This window comes from Pogona vitticeps, chromosome 3 (assembly GCF_051106095.1).
Source record: "Pogona vitticeps strain Pit_001003342236 chromosome 3, PviZW2.1, whole genome shotgun sequence".
NCBI lineage: Eukaryota > Metazoa > Chordata > Lepidosauria > Squamata > Agamidae > Pogona > Pogona vitticeps.
Genome location: NC_135785.1, coordinates 172895846 through 172919769, shown reverse-complemented (window position 1 = coordinate 172919769; position 23924 = coordinate 172895846). Strand labels below are relative to the sequence as shown.

Genomic DNA, 23924 nt, shown 5'->3' with positions numbered 1-23924 from the left:
CTACTATTTGTCCTCTCAGTCGCTTGCCTATTTTGATTTATAAGATTGAGCTGGGTCATGTTGGGCTGTAGTGGTCAAATACACTGGAGGAGGGAGTGTTGTGCACCTTTTTTCAAAGGACAGTAGTAAAATCCCTCCCAAAGAGGCCTCTCTGGATCTGAAGGCTATAGATAACATACTGTCCAGTCATAAATATTCTACAGTATTTCTAGGCAAAATTATCAAAAAGGTGTAGCAAGTCAGTCACAGTCATTCCTAGATGAAGCCATTTCAGTCTGTCTTCTGGCCTGAATATGGCTTCAAACAGCATTGGCCACCCTACTAGATTACCTTTCCTGGGAGACACAGGAAAGGCTACTATGTTGACTCTTTTCAATCTTGCTACAACTTTTGTTACTACTGACCATAGCATCCTCCTCAAGCAAATCTCAAGAGAAGGTAGAGGATATGTTATGGCCATTCAGATCATATACACAGGATCATTACCAGACAATAGTCCTGGGGACTATTACTCTGGCCTTTAGCAGTTGTGCTACACTGTCTTGCAGAGTTCATTCTTTCCTCCCATGCAGTTTAGAATCAGATGTTTAAAATTTTTAATCAGATTTGATTTTCTTTGTTTTTAAAATGCCTGTTTTAAAAAAAATCAATATTAGCAGTTCTAATTTAAAACCAATTATTGCTCAAAGACCTCATAATTAAATAGGAATTATAAACATTGAATCCCTTCATAAGCCACCTTGAGTGTTTTCTTTTAGGTGAAAAGTGAAGTATAGAGTAAATGTAATAAAATAAAATAAAAAATATTCATGTAATCTTAAATAGTTTTATAAACAGGGTACAAAATCTCTTGGACTTAAAAGTCTAAATTTTACAAAGCTCTACAAGTTTCTCAATAGATTACGTAGATTAATCTTCCTGATGCCATCAGAAGAATCTGCAGTTTCAAACTAGGTTTCTGTCTCCAGAGATACATATGTGAAAATGACAAATCACACAGCATACAGTTTTGTTTCCTCTCAACATGATTCCAGCTTGGAAATTCTTGGAAGCCTTATCAAAATCTCTAAGATTTCCTCCAGCAGTTTCCTCAAATTATGCTGATCCCTTCAGAGCAAGAAATATAATTATTATTCCGCTGGATTTTTATGCAGCACAGTCAAGTATTTACTCTTTTTGAAACTGCACACTTTCAGACACAGGAAGTGTCAATGAATAGTGGGTTACTGGAAGTAGGGGTATATCTGGACTAGGAGATTGTGAAAAAATATGTACTGCAGAAAATACATCGGAAATTTACAGCAAGCAAGAACACACTATTGGGGGGGGGGAGTATCATCTTATTAAACGTTTCTGAGCCATGATGTATATTATGATTCAAATCAATCTGATTCCAATCAAATTCACCTTGGATGAAAACCGGTAAATCAAAAGATGAAGGTTTGTTTATTTAAAATATTTTTACCCTGCCTTTATCCTTAAACAAACTCAAGAATAAGGGAAGCAGCCTCATCTGAATTAGTACTGTTCCATCTGAAGAAGCATATGAGTAGCCAGGGAGTTCTCCTTCACAGAAATACTGTACCAATTATCTTCAGCGGCAAAGGGCACCTACACTCAGCTGTGGTTGGTCTGCCAATTATGCCTCTTCTTGGATTAGGATAACCTGGTCTCAATGGTTGATACTCTGATCACATACCAGATGGAACTATTTGAATGTGCTCTGTATGGGATTATTGGAGAAGGCAGTGTGGAAACTACAGCTGATTCAGAATGCTGCTGTCTTGTTGCTGGAGGGAGCAATAGAAAGTGATGATATGATAAAATCTCTTGCATTGTCCTCCACTGAGAGACCCAGTAAAATTCAATGTCTTGTTATAAGCTATTAAAGTCCTAAAGAAGTTGGTGGCTACTTAATGACAGGGACCCTTCCATGCCTTTTGCTTCACAGAAAACACCTTGCTCATTGTCCCAGCAGTACTGGATGCTAGGGAGGAAATGACAGATGACAGTGCATTTCTATGATGAAGTGTTGTCTACAAAATACCTTCCCAGAGGATTTATCTGCCTTCATAGTCCAATAATTCAAACAGGGATGGATAATTTTTTAAAAGATTTTGTTCAAGCTTTTATGTTTTGATGCAAAATGCCTTTGTGGTAGTTATAGTGCTGGAACTGTACAGTTTTAGATCCTGTGATATTAATTACGTTTATATTTATATTGGCCCAAATCCAAACAAAAAATGATGCCAGCATAAGAAGTCAACGTAGGCATTTGCTTTTGCACACTGAATCAGGACACTAGTGTGTGACAGCAAAAATCTACACTGATTTCTTACCTTCTAATAATTCACTGCTGGCAATTATACTGATGGAATTATGCTGACAAGTGTTGACAATAGATTTCTCATCATTGTATTATTTGGAAAATAATCATTCTGTCCTGTGTCACACTAGTCAGCCTGCATTTGGAACACTCTGTCCAGTTCTGAGCACCCCACTTCAAGAGGAACACTGTCAAATTAGAGCATGTACAGAAAGGAACAATCAGGATGGAAAGGGGCTTGGAAATCTAATCAAATGAAGAACAATTGAAAGTGAGGATATTTTTTATCAGAGAAGAGAAAATGAAAAAGGTGACACGAGGCAGTGTTCAAGTATCTGAAAGGCTGTTCATGCAAAAAAGAATGGTGCAAACTTGTTTTTTATTGCTCCACTAGTATTAATTCTTCCCTGTGGAGCAATAAAAAAACAAAGCAAGTTTTGATAAAATATTAGGAGAAACCTTTCAACAGTGAGTATTCATGAATAGTGGAACAGGATGACTCATAATATGATGGAATCTCCTTAGTTGAAGGTATTTAAGAAAGGCTGGATGGTGATGCGTTAGGAATGTTGTACATGAATCCTTAATTACAGAGCCTGTATGAGGTTGGACTGGGTGATCTCTAAGAAGCCTTCCAATTCTGGGATCTGTAAACACAACTCTGCTGTTTCAGATTTACATGCATTAGATAAGCTAGGACACAGAATAAGCTTTTTTGTTGGGTAATCACATTGTAGACTCATTGGCTAAAAAGGGCTAGGATCACTCCATATTTTACAATAGTAAGTGAATTCCTTTTTCAAAAGAATTTTTTTTGCAGGCATTGATGAATGACAAACTCAAGCTTTAACTGGAAATAAAGCTTCTTTTTGTCTTCTGGTTAATCATTTCTATGTATTCTTTTAATATTATTTTAAGTGATTTTATTCTATATAAGTTTGAATACATTTTCCCATTTAAAAGTGTTTAAAAATTACAACAAAAATCAAATTTTGGTATTCCAGTCTAATTATTAATGATAATACGAACACAGATGTGCTGATATCTTTAACACTGGAGGAAAAATAAAGATAGAAATTTTATCTGCATTCTTTTAATACAATGACTGAATAGCAAAAATATGGCAATGTGTATAAGATATGACAGTGCTCATGTATGAGTCTTAAGTTTAAATATTTTGCTGTGCTGACACACACAGATTTCACAGACTTCACTAGAAATCACTTGCTTATTTATGCAAGCCTAACTTCATCATCATAACTTTCAGTAGTGATATGACACAAGTTAAATTGTCAGCAGAGGCATCTCCTATCATATACTGGCTGAAATCCTATTGTGTAATGCAAGCAAAGTTGTTTCGGTCCATTCCCCACAGGTAAATAAACAGAACTCAGTGAAATTTTCACGATGTATATCCATGCACCTCTGAGAATCCCAGCAGATTCTCAGGGGTGAATGTGCTCTTTTATTTATGGACAAGGAACGCACAGACACTTACAACTTTGCTTATGTTATGCAACAAGACTGGCTGCTGAATCACAAAACTAGAATGTGATAGGAAATGCCTAAATGTATTCTTAACTTGCAATAATCTGCCACTGGAAATTAAACCATGGAATCACTGTTTGCTGGCAGGTATAACTAATAGGATTCTTGCTACAGTGTTTTTCCCCCTCAGCTGCAATGTTAAAAGAGATGGATACTAACCTTTGAGGTCTGGCCTGTCTCGGATTCCCACTGATACAAAGAAGCAATCCATATCCACATGCATTATACAACTCTGATGCTTGGTTGAGTTCAAAATGGATATGTTATCTAGAACAGACAAACAAAAAAATTAAGGAAAGCTGCATGGAAGTTTATATTATTCTTGTTAATTCACACATTATCATTCAATTTTTTGTGCACAACTATTTGAACTACTGTTAAAATATGTATATGTAGGATACGACAAATTTCTGGGAGTCCAATATGGCTTGATGTTCTTGAAGGTAAGAGCATATGCACATACTATTTTTCAGTATAAAACACATGGTTTCAAGAGTGCACAGTACAACAGAATAGCTATTCTTACATGCTGAACTGAAAGACAAAAACATTCATCAACTTTCAAGACTAATTTTATCCTATTCTTTTACTGCTTCATGGGGAAACACAGTTTAAGGGGTATACCAAAAATAATGATCAGGTGCTTTCCAAGAGTCAGAAGAGTTAATGTAAATTTATGCCAATGCTGAAGATGCAAAGCAGCTGGTATGTGTACAGGGGTGTAAAAGGGCCAAAAATGCAACATTGGTGTTTTCTGTTCCTCCAAGAAAGTTTCTCCAAGGCTTCAGTTTTCGTTGGATCTGAGAACTGTCTTTTCCTCTTGAAACCAAAGCAAGGATAAAATCATGAATGTGAAAGTCAGTCTGAAAGTTTCATATGTTGAATTCTGTCATCCATTAAAAATCAGAAAAGATAACAGTGCTGGAAGGTATTGTGTTGTCAAAGAAGAGACTAAGACTGACAATTTCCACTGACACCATCCCTTCTTATCCTCTTTTTAATTTTTTGTATATTTCTGAATTCATACAGCACTTTTCTGGTACAGTACTAACTTTGTTAGTAATAATAAAAAGAAAAAGAAAAATTGTTTGGAGGAGGGGAGACAACAGGCTCTCAAGGGGGCAACAGTGTGCCTACTGACAGCCCTGCAAACACCCCTTTGCAACAGATCAGACAATCGCATCCACCACAAAGTGGAAAAAAGCAATGCCAGCTGAACTGGAGAAAAATGAACCACCTCCTACATGCTGAACAAAAGGAGACAATTTCTCAATGAAAAACACAGGGGTTCCCCATTTTTAGCTGTATACCGAGTCATTGCCAGTTTTCACTTCAATTTTATCCATGCAAAATCTGATGCAAACTGGGATAAATAATCAGTGTAGTTGCACCCTGAGACAGCAGACATATTATATTTCCATCTCTCACATTATCCTGTGCACTCAAGCTATCCATCACAGCCAACAGGAAATACTATTAGTTGAAACATAAATTATATAACTTAATAGCATGAGTGAAAACACCCTTTAATACAATCTTGACAAGTATTTACCTGAATTAGTTTTATTAACAGTAGATTGCCCTGCTTTTAATTTTTTTAATTTTTCTCTTCCTGGGAAGATAGCACTATTTCGCCGCTGCAGCGTGTTGACAAATTCTGTAAATTCACACTTCCAGGTAGATATATGATGCAATCTTGAATGAGAGTAAAAATCAGAAATGAAACTGCTGCTAGATTTGGACAGAGGTGATGAATCTACCTTACTAGGAGCAGATACTGAAGTAGTGCTTTTTGTGCTTGAAGGCCCCTGAACAGTAGAATGATGAGCACCATTTATTTTAATATTACTGTGCAAAGATGAAAAAGATGAATTACTCATAGTCCTGTGCACATTCTGTAAAAGTTCTGTATTTTTGTTGCTTTGTTGAAAATGCTGCATAGAGCAGTCTCTAAAGTCAGCAATTTCCCTCCTTTCATCTTCTTGCACAGGACCTGGTGACAGTCTGCTTGTAACATTGTGGCCAGAAGGCACCATGCTATCCTGTGTCTTTAAGGCACTGCTGGAACTATGAGTGTTTCCATTAAAAATGGAAAAGCTGTCTCTATGATGAATTCCATTTTGCTTGCTACCAGAGAAGGCCTGCTCCAACTCTGAGAATTCCTCATCTTCAGTTTCCTCTTCCTTCTTCAATCTACTCATTCCATTGGCTTTGATTTCATTATCGTACTTCTTTACTAGACAATTTCTAAAATGGAGAAATTCAAAACACAGAACTACTTTAGAAAGACACAGTTTAATCAACATTTCCCACACTTTGACTGCAATCCTGGGCATATTTATTTGGAAGTAAAACCCACAGTATTTAATCATTATAGGAAAATTCTGATGTAGCCACTTTAGGAACACCTTCCCAACTCTCTAAATGAGCATCTTCCAACATGTGCACATTTCTTTAAACTATGAAGCAGCAGAAACATTCTGATTCTTACAAAACATGAGTAGGACCCATTAATATTTCACTGCATATATGGACAATATTCATCTTACTCAATTACTGTTTCAAACTCTGTTCAACTGTCACCCCTATACAGAGCTAGAATTACATGGCAAAAATGCCTTTAGATTAAGAACTGGGAACACAAGCAGTTCACCATACACAGCCTACAGCAATAGAAGCATGAGGTTAACAGCAGCAATTTTAAGATTCTGCTGATTTTTGGAATGTAGAAGAATCAAGATACTCTAAGAGAAAGCAATTTAAATTAACATATAAATTGGTTTGTAATGACTAACCACCTGACATACAAGTAAGATCCTATTAAACGAAATTGGAAAATGATTACTGAGTGTATGTCATGTGGATTAGCCAACTGTGGTTTCAGTAACCTCTGGCTGAATGAATTCCACCTACACTGGTGTAAATGTAACTCTAATGATTATTAGTTTTCAAACTGATAGGAAGAGGAAAGCATCAATGCAAGAGTCTGACTCATTCTTTATGCATCCATAAACCCACCTGCAAATTATAAGTTATAGATGTCCCAACCTGCTGATATTAAGGATACCAGTCCACCTGAAATGCCATGTGCTGGCGTTTAGGAAAAGAAACAGAAAACTCTGGCACTATTTGCTATTTTCTTCACATGTGCTGATTTTAGGAGTAGCAGTAGCAGAATGCTTCTGCTTCTTCTTTCGTTATCATCTTCATACTGCACTTATAAATGAGAGCAGTCTCTCTCTTTCTCCAAATACCTCAGAACATGCCATTCTGCAACCGTGGGGGCAACTGCTTTTGTTACCTTTTGAATAAAATAAGGAAGGCAAAACTACCCCTGAAAAAGACCCATGATACCAACAAAACATATGATAGAAACTGAAAGTCAGATATAAAAATTTGTCCCTGCTCCCTAGACTTTGCAGTACCATTTAATAGCAACTATATCACTCTTTTTAACACCGGTCAGAGATGGACCTTATTTTATGTGTTGTGTGTGTTTCTGCTTGATTCTATAGCTGCTAGTTGCACAAACTCTCATTTTATTCTCTAATAAATAATATCTGTACAAAGCCACCAACAGATTTCTGGAGATTTGCGATTTGTGCCACAAGCATGTTAATGATTACTAGTTCTCCTTTCTATCACTTTTTAGGAGATGGCATCAGTTTGGAATCTAAGCCTGAAAACCAGTGAAGAACTGGATGTAGGCTAATGAATAAAAGCTTAATGTGGACAATGCTCATAGGACAGTACACACATGGATCAGAAAAGAACATTTTAACCTGGCCTTATATTCTCCTTGCAAAGCCAGATTCATCGGTTTAGGGGTGCTCTTTGATCCAGCTCCATTGTGTTCAAAAGCACCTTTGTTCATTTTAAGCCAGTACACCAACCTTCTCATCCTTTAATTACAAAGAACTAAAATATGGGAAGGTTGGTGTAACAGCTTAAAATGGCCAAATATGCTCTTGACTACAATGGAACTGGGTCAAGGAGCACCTTGTGGCTTGGGTGACACGCACCTTATTTACCATGAATGTAAAATACTGTAATATTGTTTTATTTTAATGTGTCAAGAAACTGCTAATAGTACAAAATGCTGCAGCAAGCATTTTGATCATGGCTAGTCCTCCAGGCCATGTTATTCTATTAGTAATCCAGTTGTATTAGTTACTAACTCACTTCTGGGATTAATTCAGAGTGTTGGTGATCAGCCTTAAGTCCCTCAATAATTTTGGGTCCCAGACATCAAAGGTGCTGTCTTCTTCCCTTTAAGCCTGCTTGTACAAAGACCTGTACTTTTCACCTTACCACATTTGGTCCAAATACAAAAAAAGCTTCTTCTATGGTTGTATCCAAGTTATCAAACTCCCTGCTCTGAGAGATCTGTTTTGTCCCATTATCTTTTCAAGACTTCTTAATCTGGCAGGTGTTCAATTTAACTGTTCAGTTTGTTTTGTGTTTCATCTGCCACCTTTCTCTGACTGATGTTATTTTATGCCTGAACCTTTTTTAAAACTAATTGCTAAACATTTTGGTACTTTAAGTAGAAAGGCAGAACAAAGATGCAAATTCATTTTATGTCTGCAACTATGACTCATAATGTAGGAGAAAAGACGACCAGTGTTCACTCTGAAGTCAGTAACTGTGGCTTCCAAAGAGATCAAAAGCAAGACCATGTTGACAAGATATTAACTTGTGCTACTAGCCATTGTTGCCACAGCAGCAGCGTGAATTTGATTTAAATTAAAACAGATGTAAATCATTATTTAAATCACTCCTCAAAAAGACATGATTTAATTATACAACTTTTTAAATATTAAAAAGTGCACCCTTACTTGCTATCTCATTAATACCTATTTTGCTTGCCTTCACTATCTTTAACTCCAATAATCCTCTATTCATTGCCACATCCAGTATCTCCAGTTTGCACTTCAGAGAGAGAGAGATAAGGTTCTGACTTTGCCTACATGAAGCTGCAGAAGGACAACAGTTAGACTTGCCACTCTAGAAGAGTAAACACCACTCAAGAAAACTACGGAAAGCAATTTTGAAAGATTTTGGTAAGGCTTCAAAGAATTTCCAACATGGTATCATATTGAGAAGAGAAAAATGCTCCAGGAATAAGCTCAATCAGAGTTGTAAAACAGAACTGATAGAGGTCGTTATTTCATATTGTAATGTATTGATATTAATCTCTGGAGTGTATAATGGACTCTTCTTACAAAACTTGTTTAAAAAGAACAGGCTAGGAAACTTTCCAGAGCAGATTTTTGACACGGGAGGACTGTGCCAAGAAAGGAAAAAAATCCTGATTTCCACCAGTGATGCACACAGAATCACACCACTAATCTTTGTAATATGCAAGATTAAGCATTTTCCCCTCAACTTACTTATTTGGAGGATGCTGATTATAACAGAATAAAAATCTGAGTAACAATGCTTGAATAAAATCTAGTTCATTCAGTTTTAAAGTATAACACCAGTGATGATTTGCAACAACAACAACAAAAGGTACAAACATTATCAACATAAAATGACAGGAGTTGGGCTGCGATCACATTAGCAAAATGTTTTTAAATTACTCTTCAAGAATTTCAACCCTTTTTTGGTTCAGATGACACAAAGCCATTATTTATTCTTTTGTTCCCCCTCCAAGCCATCTCCGCATCAAATCCAGCCTGCGGGGAGGCTACTACTATATTTGTTCTGCATTTCATCGCACAGTACAACCTACATTCTATTCAGTGTGTACCCGAAAACTGATTCATTTCCTATGCATCTGGTGTGTGGTCCCACCTCCATCATCCACTGTTATTTGACTCCCTTAATTTTTTTAACATTAATTGTCAAATGGTAATGTCAGTGTGTTGGCATACTTCTGTCAAATACGGAGCATCAGTCCCCCTACTGTTTTTTTGACCGCCACTACACTGTGCTGTGGGTTCTCCTCCATTTGTTGTTGTTGTTTAGTTGTTAAGTCGTGTCCGACTCTTTGTGACCCCATGGACCAGAGGGTATCAAAGCACGGAAGTAGAAGGAAATTACCCAGATCAGTACGTGGTCAGCAAGAGCATTTTGCTGACACAAAGATGTACCCACACATTTTTTTAAAAGGGAAGGAGGCAGAGAAAGGCACAAGGGGATATGTTCTGCTCAAGAGGTGTAGACAAACATAACGGATCTAATTCACCCATTAAAGTGGAACAATTAAAAAACATATGAAGTACTATCACAGAATATATGCCACATGACCACAATACATGACTATACAGGAAGCAAAAAATACGAGAAAGAATGGGGGCATTTCTCTAGTCAATCTCCAACTTAATCTGAGTTAGACAAAATTATTACTTACACCCTGTTGAGCTCCACAGAGGTATTGCTAGGACCTGGGACCGGATCTTCAGGTTTGCATATGGTATTAAACCGGAGGCCTTTCTGAATACTTGACTGTTTTGTGTAAAGCTGATATGGAATGTATGAAAGAAGTTGTCCAGCTTTTATGCTGCAACAAAACATGAAAATTTTAGCTGATAAAGAACTTTGTAGAAAACAGTCATTATATAGTTTTATTGCGTGCTTAAACCATTGTAGAGGGAATTATCCTCCAAATTCTGAGGGGAAAATATTTCTCACTGTGACTTTCTAATTACTGGCAGAATTCTCTCCTCCCCAAACATTTCGCTACCTGATTATTTTATGTAGCAAATAGTTGCTACTATACTAGTAAGTTATTACAAGTTATTTCTAAGCCTAGGATCCTGAGGGCAATTATGATGAGCCAGAAGAAATAACTAACTAACTAACTAACTAACTAACTAACTAACTAACTAACTAACTAACTAACTAACTAACTAAATAAATAAATAAATAAATAAATAAATAATGGGGATGCCCAGAGTTGGGCTTATTCAGTGCAAAGAATAGAAACATTCTTCAATCCCCACTAATGCATAATTTAGAAACTCTTTTATTTCAAAAACTGTTTGCCTTTCGTTAGTGTGGTAAGAGAAGGGAAACAGAAGCCCCAGTTATTACATCTGATGCTTTTTAACCAGTTATTTGGATCCTAATCCAAGGTATGAAGCTTAAGAGAAAAATAAAAAGGATGTCAACAAAATAAAAAATCTGCTTTGAAAATACTGCTCCATCTATGCCTGAACATAATTTAGATCAATAAAATTTGAGTACTGATGCAGAGAACAAAAAAATTAAAATGAATAAAATAAAGGCAGCAGCAATTAGAAGAAACTGCTTTGTCCGAATGTCTTTTTTTTCTTTCAGCAATTCACACAACTCTAGATATATCAGGGAAAGAGTGAGAGCTAGAATCATGTCACCATTGCCAGGCCCCACCACTTTCTCTATGTTGGAGGAAGAATATTGGAAGGGGAGGAAACCTTCTCAGGAGTAAAAGGCCTGCCCCCAATACTCTCCTTTGAGTGTACTGAAAGCAGCAGGACTAGGCAGTGCAACTAGACCAGGTTAGGTGGGCAGCAGGTACAGGTTCATTTCACCCTTCATATGACTGGATTGTATCACAGTTTATTGTTCTCTAATTTAGACTGGAACCCTGGGACTATTCCTATATAACTGAAGGCATTGTTCATGACGTTTCAATTTCTCTGGTTTGCATGTCTCTGTGAAACATCTACACAAATACTGAGGCAGTACCAGAGTTAGTGCAGTTCTCATAATCTTCTGGAAAATCCTTAAATGGTACATTGCTGTTCAAGCAATATTGTTTCATTTTGAAGTCTGGGAATCAAATACAATTTCTTCTACAACATTCACCTGCAACAGAATATTCCTTAAGGAGCTTTGATGTGGTAAAGGCACCCAAGTCCCTGTTATGCAGGGAGATGAATGTAATCATGCATGGCCTAGGGAAATCCACTGGCAAATCACAATTCTGCTAACCCTTAATTTTTTCCATGATGTATTTTCCTTTAATTTCAATCTGTACACTAACAAGGAGCTTGGCAAAGGATCAGGAGTGAATACATGCTGCAATTAAGGAAACTACAGAAAGATCACATTACCCAATTAAAAAACACCAGGAACTTGTTAGCATGCTATGTGGTTGGGATGCTTGGGAAATTGTGTAATCATATCTATTACAATGGGGATTGTCCTAAGTGTAGTTCATTTGTTTTCCCAATGCTGAATAAAACTGAAATAGAATTCCAGTAAAATCACCACTCTTTTCAAAAGAATACAGTAAAAATAATTCAAGAATACTTAATGCACATAAAGTTTAAGAGATACAGATGATGCATTTAATAGACAGATCATTCTTCAATTTATATATCACAGTATATAATTTTCAAAATTTTCAAGATGATAGATTTTAAGATTATAAATATTGTTAATTACCTTGATTACCATTCTCTAAAATATCTGTATACAACAAATGTATCTCCAACAATATTTTGAGCAACATGAAGCACTGCTCAGTTTTGCCATTATCAACCCATCACAGGTTCAGAAGATAACTTGGAATTGGAGTGTTTAGCAGTAATTTTCCCCCTAGTCATTCATATTCTACTTCATATTTATAAATTAATTTTCATAATCAAAAGTATATTTATTAATTAAAGCTATTATTAAGTTACTATGCACTTGACAGCCTGGCCATTCCATGTCTTACAGTCATTTCCCACTATATTTGACCAGTAGTATCCTAGAGATACCATATACATATGATAAAATGAATACCTCAGTGTAAAAAGGAATACTCATATGTTCCCTGACAGACCAAAGGAGAGACTTCCTGACAGGTCTGCTCAACAAATTCCCCACCACCACCACCACCAGCCAGGTCAACCTGAGAACCAAGAAGCCAGGAGAAGAATCTGAGTAGCCACCAGACGCCACAGAGGACCGAAGACACAACCCAACCAGAGCTGGAACACTGTTCCCATGTGTTGTTTCATGTTCCCTCCCAGAGGGGAAAAAACAGCTTACCTTGTGAACTAGGAGCAACACTTTTTCAAGGCAACATTTGATATTTTTTTAAAATGAAGACATTAGTCTCTACTTTTGTAAAAGTTAAATAGAATTAATGACCATAGTTCCCCAGGATTTACCTATCTGTTATCCATTCTGGTCGCACAACTTTTTCCCTTTTGAGTTCCTTGATTTTGGCATTTGGAAGATTTGTAGCAATAATGTGCGTTGTTTGGGATCTAGAATAATATACATGATATTGACCCCCATGCAACATCATTAGCTGCCTTAGCTCATCAGCTGAAGGATCTGTAACAAAGTTACAAAAAAAACTTTTTACATGTTTCAATGCAGAAACCACAAAGTCAAAAATCTAATATAATATTTTTCATTTAAGAACTGTGTCTAGATAATTTGCCAAAAATACTTAAGGATAAAATGGAAGTGTCAACACACAATAAAATGCCCTGTCTTTTATAAAATCAGTTTACAGATTATGTTTAAAAATTCATATTGGCTCTCAATACAGGTATCTTTCTGAGAATACTTTTTTCTGCAAGCTAAGTTTTTTAAGCTGTTACTGGTTGACTCTAATGAAGTCTTTAATATTTATTTTTTATTTCCCATTGCAGTAAAATAAATTGAAGAAATATACCCAATATTTCTTCAACTTCATTTTCCCAATTGGTTCTTAAGTTGCAGCAGGAAGGAATGTGTGAACTGAACATACTACAGAACTAGTATCTTGGAATATGAACTCAATTCATAGGGGCAGTCAGCTAAGCTGCTTCCACAGTGAACTAAATGTATATAAACACACACCTTTAACTCTGAATGTAGATTATCTGTAGTACAAGTTCAAGTTTATTGTATTAGCTAAAATCCGTCACAATTGTTAAAAATACAAATATGATCAAATAAAATCATGATAAAATCACAGACATATAAAATAATAAGAAACCCTTCATATCTGGGAGTCCCCCGCACAATTGATCACGATGGCTTTCAGGAAATTAGCTTGATTCTCTGTAGTAAATTCTGGAGCACATTCAGTGGGCTGGGAAGCTAAGCCAGGCCATCAGAAGCTTGGTATGTTTCCCAACAAACAGCGAGGAGGAAAGCTATACAGTTCCGCCTTTTTTGAAAGATAGCTTCTACATTGTTATTACCTCAGCTAAAGCTGTCTTCATTAAGAACCTCAAAGTTGTTATAAAAACAAACATTACCTGTATAGCCATTGACATAGATAGCAACCCCACTGAAGATACTGGAGGAAGTCCCATCTTTTTGAAGTTGCATAGCTGCATCTGAACGGAACTGATCTTCCAGTTTCTGGACTTTGGCAGACATATACCCTCCCTTGAATTTAAATTGAGCAAAAGAAACTGGTAAAACACATCACATATACTACACTGTTATCAATTTAATGTTTGGTGGAAAATCTGTAATACTTGTAAAATGATATACTGCGTTTCCCTGAAAATAAGACAGGGTCTTATATTAATTTTTGCTCCAAAGAACACAGTAGAGCTTATTTTCAAGGGAAATTTTATTTTTTTTCATGTATAACAATCTACATTTATTCAAATACAGTCATTTCATCTTCTTCTGGTTGCTGCATAATGGTGGAGGGTGGGGTTTCACTAGGGCTTATTTTTGGAGTAGGGCTTATATTATGAGCATCATGAAAAATCATACTAGGATTTATTTTCAGGTTAGGTCTTATTTTGGGGGAAACAGGGTAAGTAACACACATTTGCAAGGTAAGCATCCCCATTTAGTGGTATCAAAAAATCTTCTGAATGGTGTGTGAATACCATCTGCTTCAATTTGTTCTGAAATATCTGTCTTAGGAATTGGAAGCAATTTGTAGCCTGCTTGCTTTGATTTATATCTGAACATTCTTAAGTATTGTGTATGCCTAAATAGTGAAAAACCTGAAAATGAGCTGTGATCTAGGATTAGGGTATAATTCAGTGCCATTAGCTCCTGATTCACCTCTAGTATGCAGCAAAGTTTCCACTATTTTCCTCTGCCTGCCTGCTTCTGCTGGAAACCATGCAACTTAGACACCTTAGCTCCTATTCCCAATCCTATGGTCACCTACCCCACACAAATCCTGCACTTGGCATAACTTTCACAGACATTCGACCAATTGGATCGAAAATGAAAGCAAAACAAATGACAATCTCTCTCTATTTTCCAACATGCTGCTCTCACAAAATTGTCACTGATCACAAAAGCAGATGAGTTCCCTCTCAGGTCTCCTAGAGACCCCAATCACAGAGCCCCCTATCAATCTCCTTCTGTTTTGGGTCTTCTGCTTCTATTACAGTGCCACTTTTGCTTTCTCAGTAAGTTTTCCCCCAGATTTTTAAAACCCCTCCCCCAAAACAATATCTAAAGTTGTGGAGAGTCTAGCTTCAATACAAGTGCTGTTTCAGGTTCCTTTCCTTGACTTTGGAAATTGACAAATACCAGATTTGCTTCAGGATTCAAATAAATTCTGAACCCAAGGAACAAGATGAACTGAGCCATGCGACTTAAATCTCATTCTTTGATCAAGGTAAACATCCTTGTGAATATTGTAGGGTAGAGGAGAAAGAGCAGTTACATTAAAGCTAATTTCCAGCAAAAAGAGGTAAATCACAAAAAAAATTACGTTCTCATCTTTTGTTAAAGGATTATCAACTTGAACTTACCCATGGCCCCCAGCCATCTCTGTTACTTGCTCGCTTTTGCCATCCACCTTGCTTCATAGTGAGGCTTCTAATTAGGGGAGGAGAAAAGAAAGATACAGTACAAAGGTTAACTTTTAGTATTTCTACAATATCTGAAATATTACATTCAGAAATAAAGCCAAATATAGGAGAGAAAAATATCTACCTTGGGAGGAATTTACAAAATATAACTGGTAATAACTATCTTTTCATAAATACTAATTCCTATGTGGGTATATTCCCTACAAATCTTTACCGTAGCACTTCTCCTGTTTCACTGCATAGCTTGGGTATACCCTGGTTCTTAAATGTTTCTTGCCCATATACCAAATAGTATTTTACCTTACTGTTACGCACCACAATTGCAGAAATCACTGTGACAACAAATTGGCACTATTTGTGCAATTAGTGCATTGTAACTAATAGTGTAAGAGCAGAAAGAATTAAAGATGATGAGTGTTACAATCTTATCCTTCCCAAGACCAGATCCTATTTTTCCTGTCAGAATAAATCCATAACTTCAAAATAGTTTTGAACAAAAATGTGAATGGAGAGCACAATGTAACCGTCTTGCCATAATCGTTGACTTCCCCGCCCCATCATCACAAAGAACACATATACCCTGATTGCAATAAAGGGTCCTTCAAAACCTTTAAATTAATAAATGTATTATGCAAAACATGTTTATGAAGAAGATATCATTTCTTCAGTACAGAAACTTCTTCAATGATGGAATGTAACTCATTTATGGACACACAACATGAGGCTACAATATTTTCTGCCTCATGTCTTCTTAATATGAATTATTTAAGTGAGAGCTAATGCAAAACTCTGGAGAAATATAGCACACAAATGCCAACAACATGGGAGAACAAATGACAAAGGTAGGTGATCACACATTTTGGGTGGCAAACCATGTTTCCCAAGATCTCCCCTCTGAGATGCAACGCAAGATCAGAGGCAACCCCCTCCTACACACTCCACCATTAAGTTCAGGTGGGGTGCTAGAGTCAGGGCTTGGGGTTTGTACTGGCTTGGTGCTTCCATGACAATCCAGACACCTTTGAGGCACAGCACCAAAACAGAACTCAGATTTCTTCCAAATCTAAATATTCAGGAGGTGACTGTCCCTGGAGTAGCACTGATCATCTCCAAAACAGCACAGTCCAGCCGACATTCTCTGTCATATTCTATACTATTTCAGTGCTGAGGCTGAAAGGAGGAAATCTCTGCTTGCATGTACAGCTTGTAAACAAGCAGCCGTATCCCCCTTCCAGCTTCAGCACTGAAACTGGTTAGAACACAATGAGGGAGGAGGTGGGGCTAATCACTCAGTTCTGTGTCAACAGAATCTACACTTTTTAAACTTGTCTGCATGGCACCAGTTGTCCAGAGAAAATGTGCAACTATACCTATATGTAGCTTTCCTCTATTCTTCCATCTTTTCTTGATGTTGCTGTAATTTGCTATGATTCTCCCCCAGGTGGGCAGTGTTCAGCAAATCTCGCTTTATTTCTGACTTGAACCATCAAGAATCTTTAAAACCCAATTAAAAACATGGTTATACATCCAGGCCTTCCCTCCAGTCAATACCTGATCTCTTTTCTTATTTTCCCTTATTTTATGTATTATCCCTTCATTTTATTATAATTGTAATGATTATACGGTTATGTACTTTTCTGGGTTTTATTGTTTGATTTTATATTGTAAGCTGGCTTACTCAACTAATATCATCTGATAAACCCGTTTCTATCAGAATTAAGGTATGTCATCTTGAATTATTTTCACATAGGACAGGCTTCAAATACACTATCAAATCACTGTTAACAATAGATCTTTAGATAAAATAACTTGGTCCACCTCCCATAGTATACTGTATGACAGCCTGACCTTTCGAGATGTTTTGGGAGTGAGACCTGCTGGTTGATTCAACTATGGATGATGGTATGAAATCCTATACTGATTCCCACAGTATGTCACTTTTATCAACTAAGAGTGTGGCTGCACTATGAAAATGAATTGGAAGATGACTGGGGTTTTTCTGAAGTCAGTTTACAATCATGTGGTAGTCACTTTTTTTGGGTTGGTATGTTTGTCCTCTTGTGAAAAATTTTAATCTGTTTTTAAGCTTGTGTGTCGTATAGTAGGAATTTTTAAAATTATTTTCAAACATGCTAAAGCCAATTTTCGACACATAACCAAGTCCTAACCTTTTGTTATCTTGTAGACTGATATTTGAACTTGTTCACAGCCTGACAGCATATTTCTTTTACCAAACCACTTTTACTTTCGTCAATTGTCTATATCCCTACAGTTGTGTTCAAAATTATTCAACCCCCAATGCTGTAAAGGGGTTTAGGGACTATAGTGTACATTTGGAATTGTATTCAGAATGAAATCCTACAAGGACGTTTTAAAGAACCAAATGCAACTAAAATAACATCAATTGTTTATGTAATACAGTAGTAAATGTTTCTTTTGTGGTTTCTTCATTGCCACAATTATTCAACCCCTTAAAGACTACCACTCTGAAGAAGAGAGGTTCATTCAGGTGTTTTCGATCAGGTATTGAAAACACCTGTGGATGTCCCCGAGCACCAATCAAGCATAATAAGCACCAATTAGGCAGCTTTAAAATGACTGTGATACTCAGCTCCTTCTAGACATTTACTGGTGTGGTTACAAACATGGTGAAGTCAAGAGAATGGTCCAGGAAGACAAGAGAAGAGGTGATTTGTCTTCACAGGAAGGGCAATGGCTATAAGAAGATTGCAAAGAAGTTAAACATACCAAGAGACACCATAGGAAGCATCATTCACAAATTCAAGGAAAAGGGCACTGTTGAAATGCTACCTGGTCGTGGAAGAAAGAAGATGCTGACTTTGACTGCTGTGCGCTACCTAAAGCGTAGAGTGGTGAAAAGTCCCCGTGTGACTGCTGAGGAACTGAAAAAAGATTTGTCAGATGTGGGTATAGAAGTTTCAGCTCAGACAATAAGGCGCACACTGCGTAATGAAGGTCTCCATGCCAGAACCCCCAGGCGCACCCCCTTGCTGTCTCCCAAGAATAAGAAGAGTCGACTGCAGTATGCCAAAAGTCATGTGGGCAAACCACAAAAGTTGTGGGATAGTGTTCAACCCAAATCTCTGGTGATAAGCCTGGAACTTCCTAATGAATCATAGTTTAGTAGTCTTAGTATCTCTTTAATTCTTCTCTGATGTTTGCTTCTTTAAGATTGGAAGGACAGGTTCATGTAAGGTTGAAGAAATCAGTCACTTGTTTTTCATTACTGCAGTTTGTATCTATTTATCCTTTTGGGTATACACTGATCTCTTTGTCCTATATAAAATGCAGGATACAGTGGGGTCTTGACTTGAGAACTTAATCCGTATCGGAAGGCAGTTCTCAAGTCAAAAAGTCTGTAAGTCAAGTCTCCATTGACCTACAGTGCATTGAAAACCGATTAATCCCGTAACAGGCCATTTTTGTTCCATTTTGGTTTTTTTCTGGTCTGTAAGTCAAATCTCAGTCTGCAAGTCAAACCTAAATTTTGCGGCCAGAGAAGTCTGTAACTCAAAAAGTCTGTAAGTCAAGCCGTCTGTAAGTCAAGGGTCCACTGTACTGCTGGCAGAAGGCAGCATATTATACATGGGAAGATGAACAAGAGAAAGATGTTGAAGCACTTGTTTACATTGGTAGGTCCTGTAATACCGCTGCTGCCACAGTAGTATGTAAATAGTTTTGTCATGTATGTTTGTAGCAGAATCTGGCCCCCGAGACTGGGAATGGATATCTGTGTCAACTCTGTTTAAAAAAAATAATGAGCAGTAAGACAAATGCAGAGGTAACATTTCTCAATTCTGCATTTGTTCCTCTTTATGAGTCACTATATTGTACATAGCTCCAGCTAACAGATCTTACAGTTCTTACAGTAAGAATGTAACAGACCTACTCTTGTCACATCAAGGCTGAAGCAAATATCCAATACTTCCATGTAATCTGTGCTCTTGATTTGTACTAGAGTAGTTTTGAGCCATTTTTAAAAAATGAAATATCCAAATAGCACCACTTGGAACTTCCAAGCTCTCATGCTTACTGTCAATGGAGGGCAGAGCAGTGACAACAGATTCACCTGACCCACGTAGCAGCTTCATCAGTGCTCCTAAACCTGGTACTTATAAAGGGAGGAGGTTTCATTGCTTAAAGGAAAACCTCCTTACGATGAAGGACCTGCCTATCATCAAGTCATGGAAAGGCTTCATTGCACATTGGCTTTTCCCACCTAAGTAAACACAGGGATCAGTACAGTGAATCCAGTGAAAACACAAAAGCAAGACCATGTATCCTGGCATCACTATGTCTGCTGAAGATTTAGACCAGTGGTTCCTAACGCTGAGTAACCCAGGTGTTGGACTGCAGCTCCCTGAAACCCCAGCCAACACAGCTGGCAGTGAAGGCATCTGGGAACTGCAGTACAAGAACTTCTGGGAATCACTTATTTAGAAGAAGAGCCATCTTGTACCTATCTAAAGGAAGTTCCCTATTGCTGATTTAATCAAAAATTGTCTTTGTCCAAATTCATTTTTTAATTGTTACATTTCCAGTCAACATTATTTATGCAGAAAGATTCTGCTTATGCTAGAATACTTTTAGGACAACCTTTAAATAAAAGTCCTGCTATATTTCCACAAACAATTCAAGTAAACAAGTGGTCAATCTTGATTTCCTAATTGACTGCCAAATAATTAAATTTTTTAAAAACAGCATGTTCATGAAAACCATCATTCAGATGGCCCACTAATATGGGCATATACTCAAATAAGCATGTTGCCCTAAATATGGAAACTGCACTACAATTCTAAGTGTAGATTACAGAAAATCAGCGATGATGGGGACAACACTAAGGTTCATGACTAAGACAAAACTTTAGGTGCAGATTTAAGTCCTACTGGATGAAATGGGCCTGTTCAATTGCACATACTATGATTTACTCAATGCAGCTTTTACATACAGTACATCTACAATTAATCAACAGAAAATAATTATTTTAAAAATATTCTACACATGGAAAAAGACTGTTTTGCAGTGTCTGGGAGCAGATTTTAGGAAACTGCATTTAAAATAATCATATTAGAAAATAAAAGTTGGTTACAGTTCCATGAAAAACTCTTTGTCCTCCAGAAAAATGACCTCTATTGTTCACTGAAATATAGTGTGAAAAAAGAGCCACTAATGTCATAAAAAACTTGTCACACAAGAGACAATGAATCAAATAAAATGTCTGCTGAGTATGTATATAGTAATTACTTCCATGTAAACAAAGCAAATATAAAATATCTTGTCTAGGCACCTACTAGTAATTAAGCAATTAAAGCCAAACATTGAGACCTCTGTTTGACCTTTTCATCCTGAACCTAGGGGACAGGATAATTTGCATACATAACTAAAACAAAACATGCATATTAGCTCTTAAACACACATACATCTAAAATGATTATTTTGCTTTGAGGAAGAGGTGTTCTGCAAAACCCCACATAGAAAAAAATTCTGTGCATCAACTGCTTTAAATTAACATGTTATCCTCTTTTGTTTGATTAAAAAAAAATCTGTCATGGAATCCTGTTGCGTCTAACCTGTACCAATCATCATATGGCACTGACCGCTGCTCTCCACCCCTTAGACCGTTGGTTTATTTTGCCAGAGTATTATATCAGCATGGTTCTAGCTGAGAGAAACGGCAGTGGTACAGTAAAAAACAAACAAACAAGCAAACACCCATCTCCCCGCCGTGTCATTAAAAATCTTAGCAGCTTCACTTCCTCACGTTACACATCGTGCAACATAACCAAACTGCCCACCATTTCCGAGCGCCTATAGTTCACAACGAGCAAGAGTAAGCTGCAGACAGCTGCAGTGATGGAAAGCTACAGACACCGCCATGGCTTCCAAAACGTGTGCGGGTTGCAGACGATTATCTGGAGCTGAGCCCGCCACCAGCACCTCGCTGGGCACCTGCGGGCAAACTGTTTCGGCACAGGTGGCAAAGGCGCGCCGCCGCCGCCTGCGCTGCCACCGTCCCCACCTCCCTGCAACTGCCTCCCTGTCCCGGTGCGGTCGCACGAGCATGTTGGGTCTGAAACACCGTCGGGAGGCCCCCCCCGCGCGATGTTCCCTACATATACAGTTCACACGCACGCACGCACAGAGACAGACGGCGAGCAGTTCGGCGCCGGGCTTGCTTGCTTGCCTGCCCCCGTCGGTTACATAAGCCGCCCGTCTCACTCACTGGCCCTCACGGGGCGACTCCTGCAGGGCGGGAGGGAGCCAGAGCTTTGGGCCGCGGGCCTCCCCTCTCGAGGCCAGCCGCCGAGACAAGACCCGGACGGGCAACGGCTCCGAGAGGTTGCGCTCGCCCAAGGGAAAAGGGAGTGAAGAGGAACCGCCGCCGGCCGCTCCCTCGCTCACCTTCCGCCGCGTCGCACCCCGGGGCGTCACCGCCGCGTCTGCCCTGCCGGGCCGGGGAGAAGGTTCACATCGCGTCCCCTCACGCAGACAGACCTCACACTTGCCCGCCTTGCTGGCTGGCTGGCTTGCCTGTCTGCTCGCCTTTCCCTCGTTGTTACTCCTCCTCCTCCGACCTTCCCATTCCCTCAGAATGCCGCGTCACGCACGGCGCGCAGAAAGTCTCGCGCCACCAACGGCCGCTGCCTCCCAGCCTCACAGCCAGTCAGTCACACTCACTCACTCACTCGCGCGCTCTCTCTCTCTCCCTCTCTCCTTTTCCGAAACGTTCGATCAAGGAACGCTCGCTCACAACCAGCTGGCCGTCTTGCCCTGAGGGGGCGCCCCCTAGTGGCAGGCAGCCCTCAGAAGGCGCGCGACCAAACGGCAGAGCTTCTCTTGAAACCGCGTGCGAGAGCTTTCCCTTTCTACCCCCTTCCTTGGCCCTAAAAGCTTTCCGGCATCACGTGACGTCTGGTGAAAGGAGAACCTCCCCGCCCACCCTCTCTTGTGCTCTCGCTCTCTTTCCCCGCCCGTTTTGCGGAGTTTCCGTAGAATGGAAGAGGCGAGGGGAGCAGCGCCCTCTACAGGGACAGGGGCGGAGTTGCTACGTTCCTGCTACTACTGTGCTGTACTAGCAACAGCAGCTGCAGAAAGCGGCGCGGCGGAGGGGGGGGGGAAGCTGCTCTTCGCAGTCAACGAAACGGGGGAAGGGATACCCCCTCGCGCTCCTGCCGCTGCTTTAAGGGAGCGCTATATATAGACAAGATGGATAGAGCGCCACACGCAGCCCTAGCGGCGACTCCGACGAACTGCAGTTCGCAAGAGCCTCTGTCCTGGATGGACCTAGGCCCTGCCCTTGGCTTCGGAAGCGGAGCCGGCGCCAAGACGTGACAGGGCGCGCTGAGCTCGGCAAAACTGCCGGGTTCCCCCACTTCATCCTCATCATCCTCTCCCCCTGCCTCCACCCTCGCAGGCATCAGCACGGCGCTCCCAAACTGCTACAGGTGCGGAAATTGGAGGGCTCTTCTCCGCGCATCGAAACATTCCTTTCTGATGCCTTTTCCGAACGTTGTGTTTTCGACACGAGTGTGCAGATACATGCGTGGAAACGGCATTTCCCACGTTCGTTTGTATGCCTCCAACTTAAGAAATAAATACAATAAAGCATCCAATAAATAGAATTATTTACAGGTGGCGACCGGTTTGTTTTGCAGCCAGCAAAATTAACTGTGTTACTGGGGGTGACACCGACAAGTCTTACTGATTTTATGTCTTCCTGTTTAATGCCTACTCTGCCTTCTGTCCAATAGGAACTGTAGTGTAGTTCGCATAAAATAAGAAAATCCTAATAGGTTAGGGATGCTTCAGACCCCTTTAGACACATAGGGCTGCTTTAGATCTATTAATAGCCTTGTTTACCACATTGTTCTGGAATAAATTCAAATAATTTACAATAAATTATTGACATTCTATCAGTAAAGCATTGCGTGTAATTTTATACTTCAATATTCTAAGTATATTTTCAGAAACAATTTTCTTCATATTCTTCTGATACTCATTATACTTTTGCAATATTTCTGCTGTGACTCGGTGGTCCACTTAATGTAATCTTATCAAAAAGCTTCCAAATATTTCAAATTCCTGTTTTGAGAATTTTATTTTAATGCATCTGGTTTAATGCACGTCACAAAACCCATAAGAAGCTACATAACTAATTACTCCATGTGAGGGTTCGAATGTAGCCTCAGCGTTTTTCTCAAATAAAACAGGAGACATCTTTAAACTGACATCCAAACTAGTATTTATTTCATTATTCAACAGTAAAACTTCCTTTAAGGCATCCTTTTGTAACCTCTCTTGCGGTGCCAATGGGC

The 23924-nt window shown here is 38.8% G+C and overlaps 1 protein-coding gene across 2 annotated transcripts in view; it reads right to left on the bottom strand.

Annotated features, from left to right (window-relative positions):
* REV1 (REV1 DNA directed polymerase) overlaps nt 1–22151 on the bottom strand; it is a 53519-nt gene extending 31368 nt beyond the window's left edge. The window contains exons 1-7 of one of the 2 annotated variants that reach the window (XM_020805604.3): nt 22012–22151; nt 15529–15595; nt 14053–14185; nt 12967–13135; nt 10233–10382; nt 5427–6121; nt 4034–4141 (exon numbers count right to left, since the gene is read on the bottom strand). In XM_020805604.3, coding sequence (XP_020661263.3) covers nt 4034–4141; nt 5427–6121; nt 10233–10382; nt 12967–13135; nt 14053–14185; nt 15529–15585 — 1312 coding nt within the window. In that variant the 5' untranslated portion in view covers nt 15586–15595; nt 22012–22151. Of the gene's footprint in view, nt 1–4033; nt 4142–5426; nt 6122–10232; nt 10383–12966; nt 13136–14052; nt 14186–15528; nt 15596–16958; nt 17096–22011 lie in introns of those variants that run through there. The other variant, XM_078390312.1, reaches the window with a different exon arrangement.
* Nucleotides 22152–23924: the final 1773 nt, after the last annotated feature.